This window comes from Entelurus aequoreus, linkage group LG01 (genome assembly GCF_033978785.1).
Source record: "Entelurus aequoreus isolate RoL-2023_Sb linkage group LG01, RoL_Eaeq_v1.1, whole genome shotgun sequence".
In the NCBI taxonomy this organism is placed as follows: domain Eukaryota; kingdom Metazoa; phylum Chordata; class Actinopteri; order Syngnathiformes; family Syngnathidae; genus Entelurus; species Entelurus aequoreus.
This window is the reverse complement of record NC_084731.1, coordinates 13,904,939-13,930,933: the sequence shown is the minus strand read 5'-3', so window position 1 is coordinate 13,930,933 and position 25,995 is coordinate 13,904,939. Positions and strand designations below refer to the sequence as shown.

At 37.4% G+C, this 25,995-nt stretch overlaps 2 protein-coding genes across 4 annotated transcripts in view; one reads left to right on the top strand and one right to left on the bottom strand.

Annotated features, from left to right (window-relative positions):
• The window catches only part of loxl2a (lysyl oxidase-like 2a), a 75,591-nt gene extending 69,454 nt beyond the window's left edge, over positions 1-6,137 (top strand). The window contains exons 12-14 of the mRNA XM_062044245.1: positions 1,973-2,109; positions 2,189-2,300; positions 5,112-6,137. Coding sequence (XP_061900229.1) covers positions 1,973-2,109; positions 2,189-2,300; positions 5,112-5,182 — 320 coding nt within the window. The 3' untranslated portion in view covers positions 5,183-6,137. The remainder of the gene's footprint in view (positions 1-1,972; positions 2,110-2,188; positions 2,301-5,111) is intronic.
• Positions 3,993-25,415, bottom strand: r3hcc1 (R3H domain and coiled-coil containing 1). 3 transcript variants are annotated; one of them, XM_062044276.1, is made up of 8 exons: positions 24,993-25,415; positions 22,590-22,727; positions 15,420-15,861; positions 15,180-15,355; positions 15,045-15,115; positions 10,696-10,791; positions 10,497-10,626; positions 3,993-4,011 (listed from the first exon to the last, which is right to left on the bottom strand). In XM_062044276.1, the coding sequence occupies exons 1-7, from the start codon at positions 25,097-25,099 to the stop codon at positions 10,511-10,513; spliced, it is 1,146 nt and encodes a 381-aa protein (XP_061900260.1). In that variant the 5' UTR covers positions 25,100-25,415; the 3' UTR covers positions 3,993-4,011; positions 10,497-10,510. The 3 variants fall into 3 exon arrangements, with proteins under 3 accessions (XP_061900260.1, XP_061900251.1, XP_061900243.1); XM_062044267.1 differs by lacking the exon at positions 3,993-4,011 and adding an exon at positions 9,104-9,551; XM_062044259.1 differs by lacking the exon at positions 3,993-4,011 and having other exon boundaries at positions 10,006-10,626.
• Positions 25,416-25,995: the final 580 nt, after the last annotated feature.

Genomic DNA, 25,995 nt, shown 5'->3' with positions numbered 1-25,995 from the left:
GAGGAGACACATTTTTGAAGCTTCTCAGGTGGAATTATTTCCCATTCTTGCTTGATGTACAGCTTAAGTTGTTCAACAGTCCGGGGGTCTCCCTTGTGCTATTTTAGGCTTTATAATGCGCCACACATTTTCAATGGGAGACAGGTCTGGACTACAGGCAGGCCAGTCTAGTACCCGCACTCTTTTACTATGAAGCCACGTTGATGTAACACGTGGCTTGGCATTGTCTTGCTGAAATAAGCAGGGGCGTCCATGGTAACGTTGCTTGGATGGCAACATATGTTGCTCCAAAAGCTGTATGTACCTTTTAGCATTAATGGTGCCTTCACAGATGTGTAAGTTACCCATGTCTTGGGCACTAATACACCCCCATACCATCACACATGCTGGCTTTTACACTTTGCGCCTATAATAATCCGGATGGTTCTTTTCCTCTTTGGTCCGGAGGACACGACGTCCACAGTTTCCAAAAACAATTTGAAATGTGGACTCGTCAGACCACAGAACACTTTTCCACTTTGTATCAGTCCATCTTAGATGAGCTCAGGCCCAGCGAAGCCGACAGCGTTTCTGGGTGTTGTTGATAAACGGTTTTCGCCTTGCATAGGAGAGTTTTAACTTGCACTTACAGATGTAGCGACCAACTGTAGTTACTGACAGTGGGTTTCTGAAGTGTTCCTGAGCCCATGTGGTGATATCCTTTACACACTGATGTCGCTTGTTGATGCAGTACAGCCTGAGGGATGGAAGGTCACGGGCTTAGCTGCTTACGTGCAGTGATTTCTCCAGATTCTCTGAACCCTTTGATGATATTACGGAGCGTAGATGGTGAAATCCCCAAATTCCTTGCAATAGCTGGTTGAGAAAGGTGTTTCTTAAACTGTTCAACAATTTGCTCACGCATTTGTTGACAAAGTGGTGACCCTCGCCCCGTCCTTGTTTGTGAATGACTGAGCATTTCATGGAATCTATTTTTATACCCAATCATGGCACCCACCTGTTCCCAATTTGCCTGTTCACCTGTGGGATGTTCCAAATAAGTGTTTGACGAGCATTCCTCAACTTTATCAGTATTTATTGCCACCTTTCCCAACTTCTTTGTCACGTGTTGCTGGCATCAAATTCTAAAGTTAATGATTATTTGCACACAAAAAAATGTTTATCAGTTTGAACATCAAATAGCAGCTTTATTATTGTCCATTCTTATGTTGTCTTTGTAGCATATTCAACTGAATATGGCTTGAAAATGATTTGCAAATCATTGTATTCCGTTTATATTTACATCTAACACAATTTCCCAACTCATATGGAAACGGGGTTTGTAACTACACTACAGTGCGTTGGATCAATCTTAATGTGTATTTAAAGACATTTAAATGAAACAAAGACTTCCCCCTGCAGAACCTCTGGGGGTCACAGACCCCCTGTTAAAGACCTCTGTAGTACATAGACTCTCCAGCGGAGTACTACTAGTCAGAGTCGTGTATGGCCAACTCAGTTTCAAAGTTGGTAGCAAACATGGCGCCCTGTAGTCACCGATCATTTAGGAGACCATCCAGCCATACGCTCTCTGATTGGTCAAAAGCCCCTAATGTCACTACAGGGCGCCATGTTTGCTAACAACTAAGTTGGTCATACTGTCTTTATACACGGCGGTGTGGTGTATAATCAGAGTAAACAAAGGCGCCATGACTGTTGCTGTCGTTTTGACGTTAGCTTTTCTGATGAAATAATATGTCAATATACAGTTCTAAAAATACTCCAGCTCCTAAACTTAGAATAAAACATGATTTTATTTGGTGACAGTATAATTTTGCGTATTTGACGCACATTCCTGCTGTGTTTGGTGACCAGCAGGCACTCGGAACACGCACTTACAAGTGTATGTCCACTTTTGACCAGGACTGTAAATCAACATTGACAAGTGTCCAGGGAATGGATGAATGGATGAATAATAACATTGGTGTGGCAGGCATCCAGAAGCAGTACGAATGTGCCAACTTCGGAGCGCAGGGCATCACTGTGGGCTGCTGGGACACTTACAGACACGACATCGACTGTCAGTGGATCGACATCACAGACCTTCCACCTGGCGACTACGTGCTGCAGGTACAGACACACCAGGCCACCACCAAAGAGATGGCTTCAGTGTGAGAGGGAGAAAATAAACCACTTGCTCCTCCTCCAGATTGTGATCAACCCCGAGTACGAGGTGGCCGAGTCAGACTACACCAACAACATCATGAAGTGTCGCAGTCGCTACGACGGCAACCGCGTGTGGACTTACAACTGTCAGATAGGTAAGTTCTGAGACGACAACAACACCCGTCCAACATAATCTATCTGTCTGACAATTGACCTTATGCTTTTGACTGCACTTATCAGTATCAGTGTTTCCCATAAACTGCCAAGATACCTGTGGCGGTGGGGGCGTGGCTATGGGCGTGGTCACCATGACATCATCGAGTAATTTGCATAATTTTCTACAATGATTTGATTTTCTCTAAAAAGGCTCAAAAAATGTATACTTACTAATTAATAATAACAGTTTTGTTTTATTTTTTATTTTTATTTTTTTATTTTTATTTTTTTTTCTATGTCCTGCCCAGCTTCTCGGGCAAATCATATAGCAGATGTAGATGCCCATATCGGCTGTTCAGATTTACTTTACAAAAGAGAAGTGTAGGATACTTCTCTTGTTGCCTTACTTGTATTTTGACTTTATTAAATGTATTTATATTATCATTTGGTGCAGCCGGGCCGGAGCAGGAGGGGATAGAAAGAGAGAAAAAGGAAGACAGAGGGGGGAATTGTGGGGACAAGAGGGGGATTAGACAGAGAGACAAAAACAACAACAGCAAACACAACAACAACAACAACAGAGCAACATCAGCAAATACGACATGTACAAATATGATGGTAAAAGTAATAGCAAATAAACAGTTAGCGAAAATTTAAAAAAAAAAAAAAAAAATACAGAAATTACAATGAGCATTATTACACTAAAAATGGAGCAATATGAATACCAATAGAAATAGTGCTATTGATAATAAACAATACCAGTACTTTACCTTTATTATCAACAATACAATTGTTCAAATGCAACAATACATATACGTAATGATAACTTGAGATACGAAAGAATGCAGAAAAATGGAGGGGAAGAAAGAGAAGCAACCTTAACCTTGTAGATTGTTAAAACAGTTTTGTTTTAAACGTCCATCCATCCATCCATTTTACAATATAACTACAACACTTTATGTACATATTTATATACAGATTTGAACAATAAGTTATTCACTGAAATATATTTATTAATTGTGGTTCTTACAAAAATATATCTTATAAAATATAAAAGCTAAAATGTCTCTTAAAGCTCTGCCCCTTTAATTAGTGCGTACTAAATAATTTAACTTTAGCCTACTACTACAACCATATTATTTACCAGCAACATAAAGTGAAACAGAGGCAGAGGTGTCCTGCCACAGTCAGTAACAAATAAACAGAAAACAGTAGTGGTCAAATACAAATAAGGCAAAAATAAATCTGAACAGCCTATATGGGCATCTACATCAACTATATGATTTGCCTGAGAAGCTGGAAAGGACAAAAAAAATATATATATATATATATATATATATATTTATTTATTTATTTTTTTTATGTGGCGGACGTAATTCTTTCGTGGCGGGCCGCCACAAATAAATGAATGTGTGGGAAACACTGAGTATGGCACAATACAAAATACATTTGCAGTTGGTGGGCAGCACAGTGGCAGAGGGGTTAGTGCATGTGCCTCACAATACGAAGGTCCTGAGTAGTCCTGAGTTCAATCCCGGGCTCGGGATCTTTCTGTGTGGAGTTTGCATGTTCTCCCCGTGACTGCGTGGGTTCCCTCCGGGTACTCCGGCTTCCTCCCACCTCCAAAGACATGCACCTGGGGATAGGCCCCTCCCACCTCCAAAGACATGCACCTGGGGATAGGCCCCTCCCACCTCCAAAGACATGCACCTGGAGATAGGTTGATTGGCAACACTAAATGGTCCCTAGTATGTGAGTGTGAATGTTGTCTGTCTATCTGTGTAGGCCCTGTGATGAGGTGGCGACTTGTCCAGGGTGTACCCCGCCTTCCGCCTGAATGCAGCTGAGATAGGCTCCAGCACCCTAGGCCTATGGATATGAATTTTGGAGAAAAAATTGAAATAAAAAAGTTCTAAATATGTGCTTTCAACAGATTATTGTTATATAATTTAACATTGTATTTTAACAGTATTCATTTTCCATATCCACTTTATTATTGATAATAAATTAAGTCCTTTTTTGTTTTTATTTAGGTGAAGTGTGAATTAATAGTAATTATTAGAGATGTCCGATAATATATAAATGCTTTAAAATGTAATATCGGAAATTATCGGTATCGGTTTCAAAATTATCGGTATGGGTTTAAAAAATGTATGACTTTTTAAAACGCCGCTGTGTACACGGACGTAAGGAGAAGTACAGAGCGCCAATAAACCTTAAAGGCACTGCCTTTGCGTGCCGGCCCAGTCACATAATATCTACGGCTTTTCACACACACAAGTGAATGCAAGGCATACTTGGTCAACAGCCATACAGGTCACACTGAGGGTGGCCGTATAAAAAACTTTAACACCGTTACAAATATGCGCCACACTGTGAACCCACACCAAACAAGAAAGACAAACACATTTCGGGAGAACATCCGCACCGTAACACAACATAAACACAACAGAACAAATACCCAGAACCCCTTGCAGCACTAACTCTTCCGGGACGCTACTATATACACCCCCCTGCTACCTCAACCTCCTCATGCTCTCTCAGGGAGAGCATGTCCCAAATTCCAAGCTGCTGTTTTGAGGCATGTTAAAAAAAAAAAAATGCACTTTGTGACTTCAATAATAAATATGGCAGTGCCATGTTGGCATTTTTGTCCATAACTTGAGTTGATTTATTTTGGAAAACCTTGGAGCCCTTGTGTGGGCTCTGTGCCGAGGGTGTCGTTGTGGCTTGTGCAGCCCTTTGAGACTTTTTTGATTTAGGGCTATATAAATAAACATTGATTGATGTTCTTGTCTGTGTCTCCACAGGCGGGTCACGCAGCTCAGAAACAGAAGAAACCTTTCCTGGACTGCTGACCAATCAGCTTTCACACAGGTAGAGCAAGAAGTGAGGTGGAGGAGGGTTTCCCAACCACTACAGAGGAGCCGGCGCTAAACTGCTATAATGAACATTTCTCACAATCATTTGGGACACGGAACGACGGCGATGTGATCTGATCTGATCTGATCCGAGGGCGACAAGATGCGGTGGAATGTGGCAGAGAGGCTATGGAACTCAAGTTATTATGAAAAGTTTGGAGTAAGGGTGTAACGGTACGTGTATTTGTATTGAACCGTTTCGGTACGGGGGTTCCGGTTCGGTTCGGAGGTGTACCGAACGAGTTTCCACACGGACATATTAAGTAGCGTAATAGTGTGTAAACAATGCACACCGAGGCACAACACACTGCCGTGTGTTTCTTAAATGCCTCAAATGTCCTGCATTTTGAGTTAGGGTTGCGTGTATTAACAATGTACGTTCAGGGTTAAGAAGGGGTTAAAAACAAAACAAATTGTGCGTGCAGCAGCATTGGTGAGGGAGGGGCAGAGACAGAAAGAGAGAGAGAGAGTTATGATAAACGTGCATGCGTCGCCAGGCTCTGCTTTTTATCCATAGATTTATCACATTCAATTTTTTATTATCTATAGCAGGGGTGTCAAAAGTGTGCCCCGGAGGCCATTTGCGGCCCACAGCTAATGTTTTAAAGGCCCACGGCACATTCTAAAAATACTATTCAAATAAACAAAAACATAACAAAAGTGAAATAAAAAAGGTTAAATGTAATTTAGAAAAAGTTGCAATCTTGACTACCGTATTTTCCGCACTATAAGGCACACTTAAAAACCTCCAATTTTGCAACTTTTTCTAAATTACATTATAAGGCGCACTTGTCAGCTTTTGAGAAAATTGGAAGTTTTTAGGTGCGCCTTACAATGCGGAAAATACCGTATTTTCCGCACTGTAAGGCGCACCTAAAAGCCTCCAATTATGCAACTTTTTCTAAATTACATTATAAGGCGCACTGTCAGCTTTTGAGAAAATTGGAGGTTTTTAGGTGCGCCTTATAGTGCGGAAAATACAGTATTTTCCGCACTATAAGGCGCACCTGAAAACCTCCAATTTTGCAACTTTTTCTAAATTACATTATAAGGCGCACTTGTCAGCTTTTGAGAAAATTGGAGGTTTTTAGGTGCGCCTTATAGTGCGGAAAATACGGTATTTTCCGCACTATAAGGCGCACCTGAAAACCTCCAATTTTGCAACTTTTTCTAAATTACATTATAAGGCGCACTTGTCAGCTTTTGAGAAAATTGGAGGTTTTTAGGTGCGCCTTATAGTGCGGAAAATACAGTATTTTCCGCACTATAAGGCGCACCTGAAAACCTCCAATTTTGCAACTTTTTCTAAATTACATTATAAGGCGCACTTGTCAGCTTTTGAGAAAATTGGAGGTTTTTAGGTGCGCCTTATAGTGCGGAAAATACGGTATTTTCCGCACTATAAGGCGCACCTGAAAACCTCCAATTTTGCAACTTTTTCTAAATTACATTATAAGGCGCACTTGTCAGCTTTTGAGAAAATTGGAGGTTTTTAGGTGCGCCTTATAGTGCGGAAAATACGGTATTTTCCGCACTATAAGGCGCACCTAAAAACCTCCAATTTTGCAACTTTTTCTAAATTACATTATAAGGCGCACTTGTCAGCTTTTGAGAAAATTGGAAGTTTTTAGGTGCGCCTTACAATGCGGAAAATACCGTATTTTCCGCACTGTAAGGCGCACCTAAAAGCCTCCAATTATGCAACTTTTTCTAAATTACATTATAAGGCGCACTGTCAGCTTTTGAGAAAATTGGAGGTTTTTAGGTGCACCTTATAGTGCGGAAAATACAGTATTTTCCGCACTATAAGGCGCACCTGAAAACCTCCAATTTTGCAACTTTTTCTAAATTACATTATAAGGCGCACTTGTCAGCTTTTGAGAAAATTGGAGGTTTTTAGGTGCGCCTTATAGTGCGGAAAATACGGTATTTTCCGCACTATAAGGCGCACCTGAAAACCTCCAATTTTGCAACTTTTTCTAAATTACATTATAAGGCGCACTTGTCAGCTTTTGAGAAAATTGGAGGTTTTTAGGTGCGCCTTATAGTGCGGAAAATACAGTATTTTCCGCACTATAAGGCGCACCTGAAAACCTCCAATTTTGCAACTTTTTCTAAATTACATTATAAGGCGCACTTGTCAGCTTTTGAGAAAATTGGAGGTTTTTAGGTGCGCCTTATAGTGCGGAAAATACGGTATTTTCCGCACTATAAGGCGCACCTGAAAACCTCCAATTTTGCAACTTTTTCTAAATTACATTATAAGGCGCACTTGTCAGCTTTTGAGAAAATTGGAGGTTTTTAGGTGCGCCTTATAGTGCGGAAAATACGGTATTTTCCGCACTATAAGGCGCACCTAAAAACCTCCAATTTTGCAACTTTTTCTAAATTACATTATAAGGCGCACTTGTCAGCTTTTGAGAAAATTGGAAGTTTTTAGGTGCGCCTTACAATGCGGAAAATACCGTATTTTCCGCACTGTAAGGCGCACCTAAAAGCCTCCAATTATGCAACTTTTTCTAAATTACATTATAAGGCGCACTGTCAGCTTTTGAGAAAATTTGAGGTTTTTAGGTGCGTGCCTTATAGTGCGGAAAATACCTTATTTTATGCACTATAAGGCGCACCTAAAAACCTCCAATTTTCTCAAAAGCTGACAGTGCGCCTTATAATCCGGTGCGCCTTATATATGGACCAATATTGAGCCACAACAGGTCTCGCAACCCCAGCCTCTACCGTAGAGTCTATTCTATGCGCCTTATAATGCGGTGCGCCTTATATATGAACAAAGTTTTAAAATAGGCCATCCATTGAAGGTGCGCCTTATAGTGCGGAAAATATAAAACAAAGCTGTTTTTCTTTTTTTCAAACTGTCATTGCTCAAAACATAATATTGAATCAAAATCAATGTTATTATGAATTATTGACCTATGCAAGGTTCCCATTACTTCACATCAAATATTCCACTAAAAAACATATTTTTGGTGGAAGATTTTGCAAATTTGGTAAATAAATAACCCAAAAATTTATATTTTTTTGTTTTCTTACTGTACCGAAAATGAACCGAACCGTGACCTCTAAACCGAGGTACGTACCGAACCCAAATGTTTGTGTACCGTTACACCCCTAGTTTTGAGTTAATGTGACCATCTATAAACTAATATGTTGTACTATGTCAGTGTGGTTAAAGCTAGCTGCGTGTTACAACTCACTGTGATGAAAATGACTCGGTGCTTCATTCATAACAATGTCAGGGAACATTGCAGCCAAGTAAAGAGCACATTGGGAGAAACCATCAAGGTGCTTCATTCATAACAATGTCAGGGAACATTGCAGCCAAGTAACGAGCACATTGGGAGAAACCATCAACGTGCTTCATTCATAACAATGTCAGGGAACATTGCAGCCAAGTAACGAGCACATTGGGAGAAACCATCAAGGTGCTTCATTCATAACAATGTCAGGGAACATTGCAGCCAAGTAACGAGCACATTGGGAGAAACCATCAAGGTGCTTACATGTTGCACAAATGTTACTATGCAGTAGAAACATTGAATATGTTTACACAATATTTCATCCAGCACACATTGGATTTACTACCAAGGTCTCAAATACAATTAATCTATTTCCTTTTCAAATACTTGACCTTTTATTTATTGACCATTTTTATGTTGACTACGCTCTCCTTCCTAACCTGCATTGAGCCCTCGTCGCCATGTTGGATTGTGTTAAATTATTGCTGTCAGAGTCCCTTTCTGATGCCTTGTTGGTTGTTTTGTAAATGACCATTTCTAGGTGACACATTCCCTTCATTTTAGAGGGAGTCAGTCACGTGTTGCCTTTTGTAGATGTTCTTATCAGGTGGAATAAAGGTAGACGGTGAAAGCACACACGTTTAATGTTTGGCTCCTCTTCTTTCACTTTAGTATGGCCTTTTAAGGCAAAAACAATTAAAAGTGAACACACAATTGTTATGGTTCATTGTATGTCCTGTACCGTAAATAGAAAAACATGCCTATAAACAAAGGGAAAGTACAAACGTGAACAAAGTCAAGTCAAGCAAACCCTGCGAAACAGGAAGAGCAACAATATATATTTTGTATAAAAGCTAACTAAATGGTATATAATGTCTTTGTCCTGTTGGTGTAACTTGAAGTCAGTGCTTCTGCGTTCAATTTAAATTATGGGCGGCACGGTGGGTTCTGGGGTTCCTGTCGCTGGCCGGCCTGGCTGCGTGGGGGCGGTGGTCCCTGGTCCCCTGGGCGCCACACCCGCTGTTTGTGGGTGGGGCTCTCTGGGAGGCTGGGGCCGTACTCTGACTCCCACACACTGGGAGTCAAATATAATGTACATACAAATTCACATATATACTCACATACATACATAGGTACCTACGCTCCCACATACATATACAAATACAGTACATACCTACATACTCAAAGTTCGTACATCCACACGCACATTCACTGTACAAACATACACATACTGTACATATACATTCACTGTACAAACATACATATACACATACATGTACATATACATTCACTGTACAAACATACATATACACTTACTGTACATATACATTCACTGTACAAACATACATATACACATACATGTACATATACATTCACTGTACAAACATACATATACACTTACTGTACATATACATTCACTGTACAAACATACATATACACATACATGTACATATACATTCACTGTACAAACATACACTCATGCACATAATCACGTTTCATCAAACATAAATGAACGTTGTTGCCCTAGGGTAAACTGGGTAACACATGGCACACTGACAAAGCTTAACCTATAGTTACTATAACAATCTACAAGGTTAATATAGGTTGCTTCTCTTTCTTCCCCTCCATTTTTCTGCATTCTTTTGTATCTCAAGTTATCATTACGTATATGTGGCATGGTATTCAAAAAGACTTGAGGTGTAATTTCTGCCAAAGGTGCATTAATTAAGCATTGAGCAAAGGCTGTGAATACTTTTTTTTTTTTTAGCTTTTTATTTTATTTTTTAAATACATCAAAACTTGCAAACATACATTTTCACACTGTCATTATGGGATGTTGTTGGTAGAATGTTATGGAATGTATTCCATTTTGGAGTAAGTCTGCAACATGACATGTGGAAGAAGTAAACCACTACATTTTGTCTTACTTGCTGGTTGAATAATTAGAGCAGTGCTGCCCCCTAGTGGGAGACTTGTGTATTGAATGAAAAAAGATGGAAGTCCTCTCACGGTTCATCACCTGTATTGTTGCTGTCAGTAGTTCTGCCCTCGTCCTCGTCCTCGTCCCTTCAGGCCCAAGGCTCGGGCCACCATCCGCCTGGCCACAGCACTGTCGGTCTTGGGGCGCTCCTTCACCGGTTGGATGAACTCTGGGGGCCACAAACACACGCTGGATGTATCTTCAACAACAAGACATGTTTGCAGGGATTGTGTAGTACCTGCTCTTCTGATGGCCTTGCCTTGTGCCTTCTTGCTGCCTTCTGCCAGGCGCCGCACCTTCAGCAGAGGGTGGTCCATGGACAGTGCCTTCAGTGCTGCACACACACACACACACACACACACACACACACATTTAGTCATTTGGGGGCCCGAGGCAATTCAGCCATTAGGGGCCTCCACATAGCAAAAACATTTTTTAGAAACTGCCATGCAAAATACATATTAAAGCTTGGCGAGCAGTCAGAACTTTTACTGTACCATTAATAAACATTTAAAACTGATTCTAACACTTTTACTGCACCATTAATAAATATTTAAAACTGATTCTAACACTTTTACTGCACCATTTGTCTGCCAAACATTGTTTTTAAACTTTTGCATTCAGATTCCCAACTTTCAGTGAACAGTCATATTTTTTGTGCTTAATATGTATTTTATTTATATTGAAATTAGATTTATTTTTATGTTAAAGATATTATTTATTTATCTTACAATTTGAATTTATCTACATTATATATAGAATTTATGTTCAAATTTTAATTTATGTTCAAATTTTAATTTATGTCAACATTTGTGTTTGTGTTTTTATGTTAGATATAGAATTTATTTATGTTAAAATTGGAATTCCTTTATGTTTAATATAAATTTATGTCAAAAATTTAATGAATCTATGTCAAATAGATTAAAATTCTAAATGATTTTTTTATGTTAAAGATATTATTTATGTTAAATTTTGAACTTATCTATGTTGAAAATAGAATTTATTTATGTCAAAATGTGAATTCATTTATGTTAAATATAGAACTTATGTTAGACAGAATTGATTTATCTTAAAATTTGAATGTATGTCAAAATTTGAATTTATGTTAAATACAGAAGTTCTTGTTAAAATTGGAATTTCTTTATGTTTAAAATGTAATTAATTTATGTCAAAATTTGAATTGATTTATGCTAAATTTTTAATTTATTTGTTAAAATTTGAATTTATGTTACATATAGATATAGATATTTGTTAAAATTTTAATTTATGTTAAAATTGTACTTTATGTTAAATATGTAATTTATTGATGTTAAAAATTTTAATTTATTGAATTTATTTATTTTAAAATTTTAATTTATTTATGTAAATATATAATTTATTTATGTTAATATTGGAATTTTTACCATTCAACATTTAAAACTGATTCTAAACACTTTTACTGTACCATTCATCAACATTTAAAACTGATTCTAACACTTTTACTGTACCATTCGTCAACATTTAAAACTGATTCTAACACTTTTACTGTACCATTCGTCAACATTTAAAACTGATTCTAACACTTTTACTGTACCATTCGTCAACATTTAAAGGGACCCTATAAGGATTTTAATCGGCATTTAAAACAAAACAACATTTTATTCCATTTTTGGAACTTAAGTGTGTGTTAGTAAATATTAGTTTTAAATGTGTTTAAAAATGTCATTTTGTTCTATTTTTGGTACTTAAATGTGTGTTAATAAATATTAATTGATCTTGATAAAAGAAACTAATTTTATTCATTGTTTTGTACTTAAGTGTGTGTTAATAAATAATTTTTTTATTTTCATTTTTTTAATCTAATTTTATTCCATAATCGGTAATTAAGTTTGTGTTAGTAAATATTATTGTTTTTGATTTATTTTTTAAATATTTTACAATTTCTTTATGCTTAATATTTATTTAATTGATGTCAAAATTTGAATGTATTTATGTTAAAATTAGAATTGATTTATGTTAAATATGTAATTTATTGATGTTAAAAATTAAAACTGATTCTAACACTTTTACTGTACCATTCATCAACATTCAAAACTGATTCTAACACTTTTACTGTACCATTCGTCAACATTTAAAACTGATTCTAACACTTTTACTGTACCATTCGTCAACATTTAAAACTGATTCTAACACTTTTACTGTACCATTCGTCAACATTTAAAACTGATTCTAACACTTTTACTGTACCATTCGTCAACATTTAAAGGGACCCTATGAGGATTTTAATCGGCATTTAAAACAAAACAACATTTTATTGCATTTTTGGAACTTAAGTGTGTGTTAGTAAATATTAGTTTTAAATGTGTTTAAAAATATCATTTTGTTCTATTTTTGGTACTTAAATGTGTGTTAATAAATATCAATTGATCTTGATAAAAGAAACTCATTTTATTCATTTTTTTGTACTTAAGTGTGTGTTAATAAATAATTTTTTTATTTTCATTTTTTTAATCTAATTTTATTCCATAATCAGTAATTAAGTTTGTGTTAGTAAATATTATTCTTTTTGATTTATTTTTTAAATATTTTTTTACAATTTCTTTATGCTTAATATTTAATTAATTTATGTCAAAATTTGAATGTATTTATGTTAAAATTAGAATTGATTTATGTTAAATATGTAATTTATTGATGTTAAAAATTAAAACTGATTCTAACACTTTTACTGTACCATTCGTCAACATTTAAAACTGATTCTAACACTTTTACTGTACCATTCGTCAACATTTAAAGGGACCCTATTTATTTATGTTAATATTGGAATTTTTACCACTCAACATTTAAAACTGATTCTAAACACTTTTACTGGACCATTAATAAACATTTAAAACTGATTCTAACACTTTTACTGTACCATTCATCAACATTTAAAACTGATTCTAACACTTTTACTGTACCGTTTGCCTGACAATCATTGTTTTAAAATTTTTGCATTCAGATTCCCAACTTTCAGTGAACAGTCGTATTTTTTGTGCTAAATATGTATTTTATTTATGTTGAAATTAGATTTATTTTTATGTTAAAGATATTATTTATTTATGTTACAATTTGAATTGATCTACGTTATATATAAAATTTATGTTCAAATTTTTATTTATGTCAACATTTGTTTTTGTGTTTTTATGTTAGATATAGAATTTATTTCTGTTAAAATTGGAATTCCTTTATGTTTAATATGTAATTAATTTATGTCAAAAATTTTATGAATCTATGTCAAATAGATTCAAATTCAAAATGATTTTTTTATGTTAAAGATATTATTTATGTTAAATTTTGAACTTATCTATGTTGAATATAGAATTTATTTATGTAAAAATGTGAATTCATTTATGTTAAATATAGAATTTATGTTAGACATAGAATTCATTTATCTTAAAATTTGAATTTATGTCAAATACAGAAGTTCTTTGTTAAAATTGGAATTTCTTTATATTTAATATGTAATTAATTTATGTAAAAAAAAAAAAATTTTATTTATGCAAACATTTTAATTTATTTGTTAACATTTGAATTTATGTTAAAATTGGAATTTATTTATGTTAAATATGTAATTTATTGATGTTAAAAATTTGAATGTATTTATGTTAAAATTTGAACTTATCTATGTTAAATATAGAATTTATTAATGTTAAATATAGAATTTATGTTAGACAGAATTGATTTATCTTAAAATTTGAATTTATGTTAAATACAGAAGTTCTTTGTTAAAATTAGAATTTCTTTGTTTAATATGTAATTAATTTATGTCAAAATTTTAATTAATTTATGCTAAAATTTTAATTTATTTGTTAAAATTTTAATTTATGTTAGATATAGAATGTATTTGTTAAAATTTGAATTTATGTTAAAATTGGAATTTATTTATGTTAAATATGTAATTTATTGATGTTAAAAATTTGAATTTATTTATGTTAAAATTTGAACTTATCTATGTTAAATATAGAATTTATTTATGTAAAAATGTGAATTCATTTATGTTAAATATAGAATTTATGTTAGACAGAATTGATTTATCCAAAAATTTGAATTTATGTTAAATACAGAAGTTCTTTGTTAAAATTAGAATGTGTAATTAATTTGTCAAAATTGTAATTAATTTATGCTAAAATTTTAATTTATTTGTTAAAATTTTAATTTATGTTAGATATAGAATGTATTTGTTAAAATTTGGATTTATGTTAAAATTTGAATTTATTTATGTTAAATATGTAATTTATTGATGTTAAAAAATTGAATTTATTTAATTTATTTATGTAAAAAATTGAATTTATTTATGTAAATATATAATTTGTTTACGTTATATTGGAATTTATTAAAACTGTTCTTGAACAAGATTATGTATATGTGTTTTAAAAAAATGGACCTTACTGACCTAAACATGAGACAAAACCTGTTTTTGGAAAAATATTTCCAGGACAACATCTAATAAAAAATGAATTTTTATTTGTATAATTATGTTTTGAAAATCAGTGAAAGAAGGGTAAATAATACAACTGTAATTATTCTCTATGGATGAATTAGATTGACATGATTTGTTGTTGCTCTCACCTGCCTCCTCAGTGGAGAAAACCCCCAGAGCGTGTGTGTCGTCCACCCAGGTGATCTTCAGTCCTCCGTCACTACAAGACACAGGAACCTTACCTTCACCATCAGCCAAGTGAGAAGACCTTCAGGATGTCTCACCTGTACTCAAAAAGAGCATCCCTGAGGTCCTCTGTCTTGAAGACGGGCGGGAAGTCGTAGATCTCGATGACGTGGTCAAAGTGCTCAGGCTTGATGAGCACCTTCTCGTAGGCGGAGTAGTCCTTGTGCACGTGCATCACTGAGAAGGTCGCTCCGTCTTTCAGGTGTTCCTTGATCTGAGGGGCGTTGGCAGAACATGTTAGCGCAGGAAGGGTAACCAGAAGCATGTGGTAGTCTAACCTCCTGAGTCAGGTCACATGTGGCTCCTTGCTCCTCGCCATTGTCCTCCAGGCTGATGTCCCTCAGTGTGTTCCCCCAGTGGAGAATCTCGCCTTCCTCATCGCTCAAAGTCACGTTTGCTTCCCCTCCTCCTGGCGGATCATCTCCGAGGGCGCCATCCGTGGCGTGGGGGACGGATTCCTCTTTTAAAACGAGCGATGGCGACTTGTCTGTGGTCTCAGCAGGAGGAGAACACGTCTTTGATGGATGGCTGCTGGCTGGACGTTGGAACTCCTGCTGTGGTTGCGGTCTACTCCGAGCAGCTTTTGGGATGTAGAGCTCCTTGTCGGGCCTCCTGGGGGCTTTGCTTCGTGCGGAGGGGGAAGATCTATGCTGTGTTCTGACAGGCTCTTCATCCAGGCTGTAGTTGCTCTCCACATCGTTGTCTACTTCCAGTGCGCCTCTACAGAAAGCACAGTTTTACCATTTAGTCATAACTTTTGCGCTAATGAAACTTCTCTATGACTTCAGCTGCGGACTTCTCCTGTTTGTTTGATATTGTCATTACTGCCACAAGTGGTGAAAAAGTGCATTACAACTGAGTACCGATGTGGCCCATACGGACAACAGCTGAGAAATACCATTTTTTTTGGCGGCCTTTTCGGAGGCGCTCACGGCCCAACAAGCCCTATGGTTAAGAATCACTGCTGTAAAGCACCCAGTCATTTATTATTTGACATTTTGCGGCGCATAGTTCAAAACAAAACTCCCCGATGGCCAGTCCAGTTGCAGAACACATGACAACTGACTGCATCTGGAGTACACAAGCTACAGCAAAATCTTAGTTACATGAATCACATTACAAAAATATTCTAGAGAGGACTTAAAGGCCTACTGAAATGAGATTTCCTTATTTAAACGGGGATAGCAGGTCCATTCTATGTGTCATACTTGATCATTTCGCGATATTGCCATATTTTTGCTGAAAGGATTTAGTAGAGAACATCGACGATAAAGTTTGCAACTTTTGGTCACTGATAAAAAAGCCTTGCCTGTACCGGAAGTAGCGTGACGTCGCAGGTTGTGGAGCTCCTCACATCTGCACATTGTTTACAATCATGGCCACCAGCAGCGAGAGCGATTCGGACCGAGAAAGCGACGATTAGCCCATTAATTTGAGCGAGGATGAAAGATTTGTGGATGAGGAAAGTGAGAGTGAAGGATTAGAGGGCAGTGGAAGCGATTCAGATAGGGAAGATGCTGTGAGAGGCGGGTGGGACCTGATATTCAGCTGGGAATGACTAAAAGAGTAAATAAACACAATACATATATATTCTCTATTAGCCACAACACAACCAGGCTTATATTTAATATGCCACAAATTAATCCGCATAACAAACACCTCCCCCCCTCCCGTCCACATAACCTGCCAATACAACTCAAACACCCGCACAACACACTCAATCCCACAGCCCAAAGTACCGTTCACTTCCGCAAAGTTCATACAGCACATATATTTCCCCAAAGTTACGTACGTGACATGCACATAGCGCCACGCGCGTACGGGCAAGCGATCAAATGTTTTGAAGCCAAAGCTGTACTCACGGTAGCGCGTCTGCTATCCAACTCAAAGTCCTCCTGGTTGTGTTGCTGCAGCCAGCCGCTAATACACCGATCCCACCTACAGCTTTCTTCTTTGCTGTCTCCATTGTCCATTAAACAAATTGCAAAAGATTCACCAACACAGATGTCCAGAATACTGTGGAATTTTGCGACGAAAACAGACGCTGTTTGTATTGGGACACAATGGTGTCCCAATACTTCCGCACAATCCGTGACGTCACGCGCAAACGTCATCATACCGAGACGTTTTCAGCCGGATATTTCCCGGGAAATTTAAAATTGCACTTTATAAGTTAACCCGGCCGTATTGGCATGTGTTGCAATGTTAAGATTTCATCATTGATATATAAACTATCAGACTGCGTGGTCGGTAGTAGTGGCTTTCAGTAGGCCTTTAAGGCGGAACCTTGAGGAACGCCTCAGTTATGTACAGTCGTGGTCAAAATCCTACATACAGAAAAGAACATAATGTCATGGCTGTCTTGAGTTTCCTATAATTTCTACAACTCTTATTTTTTTGTGATAGAGTGATTGACCACAGAACTTTCCTCTAGACCAGTGGTTCTTAACCTGGGTTCGATCAAACCCTAGGGGTTCGGTGAGTCGGCCTCAGGGGTTCGGCGGACCCTCCGCCGCGGATGGCGAGACACATCCAACTCATCGTGTAAATAAAAATTTCTCCCTATCTGCGTATTACAGATACGGCAACAGCAGAACTCACACTGATTTGCAGGTGTGTCATTTGTTGTGAGTTCATGCACTGTGTTGGTTTTGTTCTTTGAACAAGGTGATGTTCATGCATGGTTCATTTTGTGCACCAGAACAAAAACATACAACTTTGTCTTGAATTTGAAAAAATATATATGTATATTTTTCACTAAAGAAGGATTTGGTGAATGCGCATATGAAACTGGTGTTGTTCGATACCTCCAACACGGTTAAGAACCACTGCTCGAGAAGGTCTTATCTTTGTCCATGTGATGTCAGATGAAACAAAAACGGAGCTGTTTGTCCACAATACCCAGCAATATGTTTGGAGGAGAAAAGGTGATGCCTTTAATCCCAGGAACACTATTCCTACCGTCAAGCATGGTGGTGGTAGTATTATGCTCTGGGCCTGTTTTGCTGCCAATGGAACTGGTGCTTTACAGCATTGGTACCGGTCCGTGACGCATTTGCTACCGGGCCGCAGAGAAACATTAAATCATTTGGTAACCCTTTAGTATGGGGAATATATTCTAAGTAACAAATGCTTAATAAAGAGTTATTTGGACACTAAGGGAACATATTCTAAGTAACAAAGACCTAATTTAGAGTTATTTGGTTAGGGGTAGGGTTAGGGTTGGGGTTAGGGTTACTGGTTGTATAATAAGGCCATGCAGAATAAGGCATTAATAAGTATTTAATAATGACTAATTAAGAGCCAATATGTTACTAATTTGCATGTTAAAAAGGAACTAATTAATGGTGAATATGTTCCCCATACTAAAGTGTAACCAATAATTTATAAACGACTGCATTTTCTTCGACTTAACTTCCGCCTGTCCCACTACACCAGGAGTGTCCAAACTTTTTCCACTGAGGGCCGCACACGGAAAAATTAAAGCATGTGGGGGCCATTTTGATATTTTTCATTTTCAAACCATAACAAAATATATGGATTTTTTAAATTTATTTTACCTTTAGGGGTCCCGGGGACAATAAAGAGTCTCAGTCATTAAAATGTTAAAAATAAGTCAGATTATTTTATTTTTTTAAATTATTTAACGCTTACAGTAAATCTCTATATCAACTTCAAGTTGATATAAAGTAATACAAATTAAAAAAAAAGTTTTATGGCTTTTCTGTCAAAAACAACTTCGTTTTTTTTTATAGTAAAACTGAAATATGCAGTATTTAGTAGTTAGAGCCCTAAAAGATCAATAATGCAGGACACCATTGATTTTAATTCTTTCATATTTTTGAGTAATCACAGTGAAAAGATAAATAAAAAATCACTAAATATATTTGAGATCCAAAAGGTGCCCCATTCATAAAGTGATACATTTTTATTAGGTTTTTCTTTTACTTTCAACACTTAAGTTACGAGATCCACTTCAGATATATCTGTCCATTTTATGCTGGAACTATTATTTTGTTTGTTTTATGCGCTTTTATCAAAGAAAACTTTGATGTTTTTATATGGCTACTACACAATATATGCAATATTTACCACATAAAACATTTTAAAGTGAAATATTTGAAGTAAGCCCTGAAAATAATTCATTATAACATGGATTTTTTTTCATTCTTTTTTTTTTTGAGCAATGGCAAAAAAATAAAAATGAAGAAAGACAGAAGAAAAAAAAAAGCCTGCATGGCAGCTTTTGTGTCAACATTGCAACTTTTTCTCATTTCACCTCATTCCACTTTTTTTAATGTTCTTTTTTATTTTTACAATAGTATTTCCAGAATGTGTGGCGGGCCGGTAAACAATTAGCTGCGGGCCGCAAATGGCCCCCAGGCCGCACTTTGGACACCCCTGCACTAGACACACCAATAATCTTGTTTATAGATGTACAATTAAACTCCTCTTTGGAAGTTGCCATTTGTTGTAACTCTGTGCACATTAATGAACATAGAAAATATAAATGTCACAAATTGTAGCCAAAGGCTGATTTCCATCTGCATCTCATTGCAAAGAAACAAGTCCACAGGGCCCCCACTAATTCAGCGTTATAGTGAGTTGTATTTTCCACGCACTTGTTTTTGCTGCATTTATCTGGCACAAGTGGAAAGCCGGTCCATGAAACTGATGCCTTTATTAAACCGGTCCGTGTTGCAAAAAAGGTTGGGGACCACTGCTTTACAGAGAGTAAATGGGACAATGAAAAAGGAGGATTACCTCCAAATTCTTCAGGAGAAGCTAAAATCATCAGCCCGGAGGTTGGGTCTTGGGCGCAGTTGGGTGTTCCAACAGGACAATGACCCCAAACACACCTCAAAAGTGGTAAAGGAATGGCTAAATCAGGCTAGAATTAAAGCTGCAAGCAGCGTTGGTCGGGCCCGCATATTTGGCAGGTGCTAGTCCTGAGTGTCCAAAAACTTTTGTCTACTGTTAGTCCGAAGTGTCCCAATACTTTTGTTGACATCAGCGCAGTGGTACAGTGGTTCTATTAAAGCTCGTAAAATCACAGCAGCATTATCAGCGCAGCGGTTCTTTGAAGGCTCGTAAAATCAAAATTGTAGCACTTATCAAAACTCTAGGTTTTAGAATGGCCTTACCAAAGTCCTGACTTAAATGTGTGGACAATGCTGAAGAAACAAGTCCATGTCAGAAAACCAACACATTTAGCTGAACTGCACCAATTTAGTGGTCAAACATTCAAGCAGAAGCTTGTGGATGGCTAACAAAAGCGCCTTATTGCAGTGAAACTTGCCAAGGGACATGTAAGCAAATATTAACATTGCTGTATGTATACTTTTGGCCAGCAAAAGATTTTTGCTGGGTCTTTAGATCCAGGCTAAAGACCAGAGGGGACAGAGCCTTCTCCGTTTCCGCCCCTAAGCTCTGGAACAGCCTTCCCCTCCACATTAGGTCAGCCCAGAGCCTGGGGGTCTTCAAAACCCTTCTTAAGACCGACCTCTTCTCGCTGGCCTTTAACCTGAGCTGAGCCCGCCCACTAGGCCACCATTTCTAGTGCCCCCCCCCCCACCTTCGCTTTAGTTTTTCTTCAATTTGTCGCACTTTTATTATTTCATTATTTTTATCTTGCAATTTTACTTTGTATTCGAACCCTTTTATCGTATTGCTTTTGCACTATCTTGTTTAGCTCATTCATTGTTTATGTTCTGTGGGGAGGCGTGGCCGGCAGACCGACAGCGAGGCAGGGCAAGTTGGGGCCGGGATCGACGACGAAACAAATATCAGGTGCGTGGATCGCCCGCCTGGGCACAATTATGTAATCTCCTCCCAGTGTGTAAAAGGGCGGCGGCCGAGAACGTCGAGGCATAAGGAGTTGGAGAGCCAACAGTGGATGCAGCGCGGAAGAGAGCAAGAGGCAGACAAAGACGACGCGGCAGGTTGAAAAGCGTGCAGAAGAGCAAACAGGAAGAGGAGCTGAAAAGCGACCTGAAGAGACTGAGTATTATTGAAAAATAAACAAAGTCAAAACTGCTGGAAGTCATGTCTGTGCTTGGTGGTCCATGGAACCCGGATGACAGCTGAAGACTGTCACAGTTCTTTGTTGTTTTTGCTCTATGCTTTTTAACTTGTAAAGCACTTCGGTCCAATTTAAAAATTGTTGTAAACGTGCTATATACAGTAAATAAAGTTGCCTTGCCTTGCCAGCAGATTTGCTCACATTTTCAGTAGACCCATATTAAATCCATAAAAGAAGCAAACTTCTTGAATGTTTTTTGTGACCAACAAGTATGTGCTCCAATCACTCTATCACAAAAAAATAAGAGTTGTAGAAATGATTGGAAACTCAAGACAGCCATGACATGATGTTCTTTACAAGTGTATGTACACTTTTGACCACCACTGTAAACAGTGTTTCCCACACATTCATTTATTTGTGGCAGCCCGCCACGAAAGAATTACATCCGCCACAAATTTTAAAAAATTAAAAAATTAAAAATTAAAATAAAAAATAAATAAAAAATGTTTTTTTTTTGTTTGTTTTTTGTCCTTTCCAGCTTCTCAGGCAAATCATATAGTTGATGTAGATGCCCATATCGGCTGTTCAGATTTACTTTACAAAAGAGAAGTGTAGGATACTTCTCTTGTTGCCTTATTTGTATTTGACTTTATTAAATGTATTTATATTAGAAACACAACATGTGTATATAACAAAGGGTGCAAAGTCTGCAGGCAGTATGAAACACATGGTTAAGTGTAGGGAGTAAAACTGATGGCAGTCTAAAGTTCAAGATTTTTGGAGCTCTTTGTTCAGTGCCTCTGCCTCTGTTTCACTTTATGTTGCTGGTAAATAATATGGTTGTAGTAGTAGGCTAAAGTTAAATTATTTAGTATGCACTAATTAAAGGGGCATAGCTTTGAGACATTTTAGCTTTTATATTTTATAAGATATATTTTTTGTAAGAACCACAATTAATAAATATATTTCAGTGAATAACTTATTGTTCAAATCTGTATACCGGTATAAATATGTACATAAAGTGTTGTAATTATATTGTAAAATGGATGGATGGATGGATGGATGGATGGACGTTTAAAACAAAACTGTTATTATTAATTAGTAAGTATACATTTTTTGAGCCTTTTTAGAGAAAATCAAATCATTGTAGTAAATTATGCAAATTGCTCGATGATGTCATGGTGACCACGCCCACAGCCACGCCCCCACCGCCACAGGTATCTTGGCAGTTTATGGGAAACCTGGTAAATCACAAGTTTGGACCCCAGTGGTCTACGTTTTCTATAGCCATGTTAAAATGTCGATGCAAGGATGTGCCAATGTGTTAAAAGTGGTGCAAATTCCTCGATACACCAGGAGCACTCTGGTGTTGCCATGTTGTGGTGTCAGATGACAACAAGCACGCAGCATATGAGGCTGGTAGTACCTGAGCTGGCAGGGACAAACCACCACCCGACGCCACCAGCTCTCTCCCACAGAGAAGGTGGTGAGCTCCGGCAGGTCCTCCATGGTCCTGTGGATTAGGTATCGTAGTCTGCTGGGTAGCGGTGGGAACAGGAGGACACTGGAGGCAGAAAAGGTTATGTTGAAGTGTCTATGTAGGCTTTGAAGTTATTTGTTAATGCAAGTAGTAACACAGTCATCAGTACATGAAGCTCTCTATTGAACAGACCTGGGCAAATTAAGGCCCGGGGGCCGTTAAGCTTTTCAATCTGGCCCGCCGGACATTCCCAAAATATTTTTTTTAGATCTTTAAGATGGAAAGTGTAGCTGCCATTATGATGTGCAGTGATGTTTTCAAACTACCGTAAGTCTTGAACTATACAAAGTATTTCAATGGTTGGAATCTGCACTTTTACATGATATACTAGTTACTATGGTCATCTAATTAGTTACTATGGTCATCTCATTAGTTACTATGGTAATCTACAAACCCCGTTTCCATATGAGTTGGGAAATTGTGTTAGATGTAAATATAAACGGAATACAATGATTTGCAAATCCTTTTCAACCCATATTCAGTTGAATGCACTACAAAGACAACATATTTGATGTTCAAATTCATAAACTTTATTTTTTTTGTTGCAAATAATAATTAACTTAGAATTTCATGGCTGCAACACGTGCCAAAGTAGTTGGGAAAGGGCATGTTCACCACTGTGTTACATGGCCTTTCCTTTGAACAACACTCAGTAAACGTTTGGGAACTGAGGAGACACATTTTTGAAGCTTCTCAGGTGGAATTCTTTCCCATTCTTGCTTGATGTACAGCTTAAGTTGTTCAACAGTCCGGGGGTCTCCGTTGTGCTATTTTAGGCTTCATAATGCGCCACACATTTTCAATGGGAGACAGGTCTGGACTACAGGCAGGCCAGTCTAGTACCCGCACTCTTTTACTATGAAGCCACGTTGATGTGACACGTGGCTTGGCATTGTCTTGCTGAAATAAGCAGGGGCGTCCATGGTAACGCTGCTTGGATGGCAACATATGTTGCTCCAAAACCTGTATGTACCTTTCAGCATTAACGGCGCCTTCCCAGATGTGTAAGTTACCCATGTCTTGGGCACTAATACACCCCCATACCATCACACATGCTGGCTTTTACACTTTGCGCCTATAACAATCAGGATGGTTCTTTTCCTCTTTGGTCCGGAGGACACGACGTCCACAGTTTCCAAAATCAATTTGAAATGTGGACTCGTCAGACCACAGAACACTTTTCCACTTTGTATCAGTCCATCTTAGATGAGCTCAGGCCCAGCGAAGCCGACGGCGTTTCTGGGTGTTGTTGATAATCGGTTTTCGCCTTGCATAGGAGAGTTTTAACTTGCACTTACAGATGTAGCGACCAACTGTAGTTACTGACAGTGGGTTTCTGAAGTGTTCCTGAGCCCATGTGGTGATATCCTTTACACACCGATGTCGCTTGTTGATGCAGTACAGCCTGAGGGATCGAAGGTCACAGGCCTAGCTGCTTACGTGCTGTGATTTCTCCAGATTCTCTGAACCCTTTGATGATATTACGGAGCGTAGATGGTGAAATCCCTAAATTCCTTGCAATAGTTGGTTGAGAAAGGTTTTTCTTAAACCGTTCAACAATTTGCTCACGCATTTGTTGACAAAGTGGTGACCCTCGCCCCATCCTTGTTTGTGAATGACTGAGCATTTCATGGAATCTACTTTTATACCCAATCATGGCACCCACCTGTTCCCAATTTGCCTGTTCACCTGTGGGATGTTCCAAATAAGTGTTTAATGAGCATTCCTCAACTTTATCAGTATTTATTGCCACCTTTCCCAACTTCTTTGTCACGTGTTGCTGGCATCAAATTCTAAAGTTAATGCTTATTTGCAAAAAAAAAAAAATGTTTATCAGTTTGAACATCAAATATGTTGTCTTTGTAGCATATTCAACTGAATATGGGTTGAAAATGATTTGCAAATCATTGAATTCTGTTTATATTTACATGTAACACAATTTCCCAACTCATATGGAAACGGGGTTTGTAAGTTGTGTATCATATCCAGATGTAAATACCTGCAAATGAAAGCTAAAATGTTGATCTCTTGTCCCATATTCATCTTTTGATGTCAAACCCAAATGTTTTCAGTCTACAACAAAAAAAAAACAAATTGGACTCACTGTTCCAATACTTTTGGAGGGCACTGTATGGCCCCCAGATAAAAAATTTTCTCTAAATTCGGCCCCCGGGTCAAAATAATTGCCCAGGCCTGCTATAGAATGTTATTGAGCTGTCAGCTCAGTTCTTGAGTGGGTTGACACTCCACGTACTTTCTCACAGACACACTAGTTGTGGTTCCACTTACCTGTCGGGGCTGCTCTCCTGGTATGTTTCCACTTCAGTTAAGACCTGGTGCACGAATTCATTCTCTTCTTTGGGGAGGTAAACTCCATCGAAGCAAGGGAACGCCATTGTAAAAAATGTAATATTACTGAGCCGACGGTGCTAAAAGTAAAGTTAATGTTACAATGCTAGGTGACATAGCATGTACGCTAGCTGGTTAGCCACCGGCTAAATAAAGCCAAAGACGTATTGTTGTTTAAATTTAACCAAAAATTGCTTAAATACATCAAATAATTGAATGAATGCCAAACGTCACTAAGTTTAAGTCGCCGAATGAGCCGCAGGAGCACATTTTAGTTCAAGATATTCGCCGGTTGAGATGTTTACTTGCGTCTTTTACTGTACTTTACGGTACTACGGCAACTGAGAGAGGTCAAAACAAAAGTACGGGTGCCGAGAGAGGTCAAAAATAGTAATGCAAGCAAAATAAAATCGTTATTTTATGCAATATTTAGGTTAATGTGCCACATATAAATACTGTCATGTAGGGGTGTGGGGGAAAAATCGATTCGAATTCGAATCGCGATTCTCACGTTGTGCGATTCAGAATCGATTCTCATTTTTTTAAAATCGATTTTTTTATTTTTATTTTTTTAATTAATCAATCCAACAAAACAATACACAGCAATACCATAACAATGCAATCCAATACAAAAAACAAACCCGACCCAGCAACACTCAGAACTGCAATAAACAGAGCAATTGAGAGGAGACACAAACACGACACAGAACAAACCAAAAGTAGTGAAACAAAAATGAATATTATCAACAACAGTATCAATATTAGTTACAATTTCAACATAGCAGTGATTAAAAATCCCTCATTGACATTATCATTAGACATTTATAAAAAAAAAATTATACACTTGCATCGCATCTCATAAGCTTGACAACACACTGTGTCCAATATTTTCACAAAGATAAAATAAGTCATATTTTTGGTTCATTTAATAGTTAAAACAAAT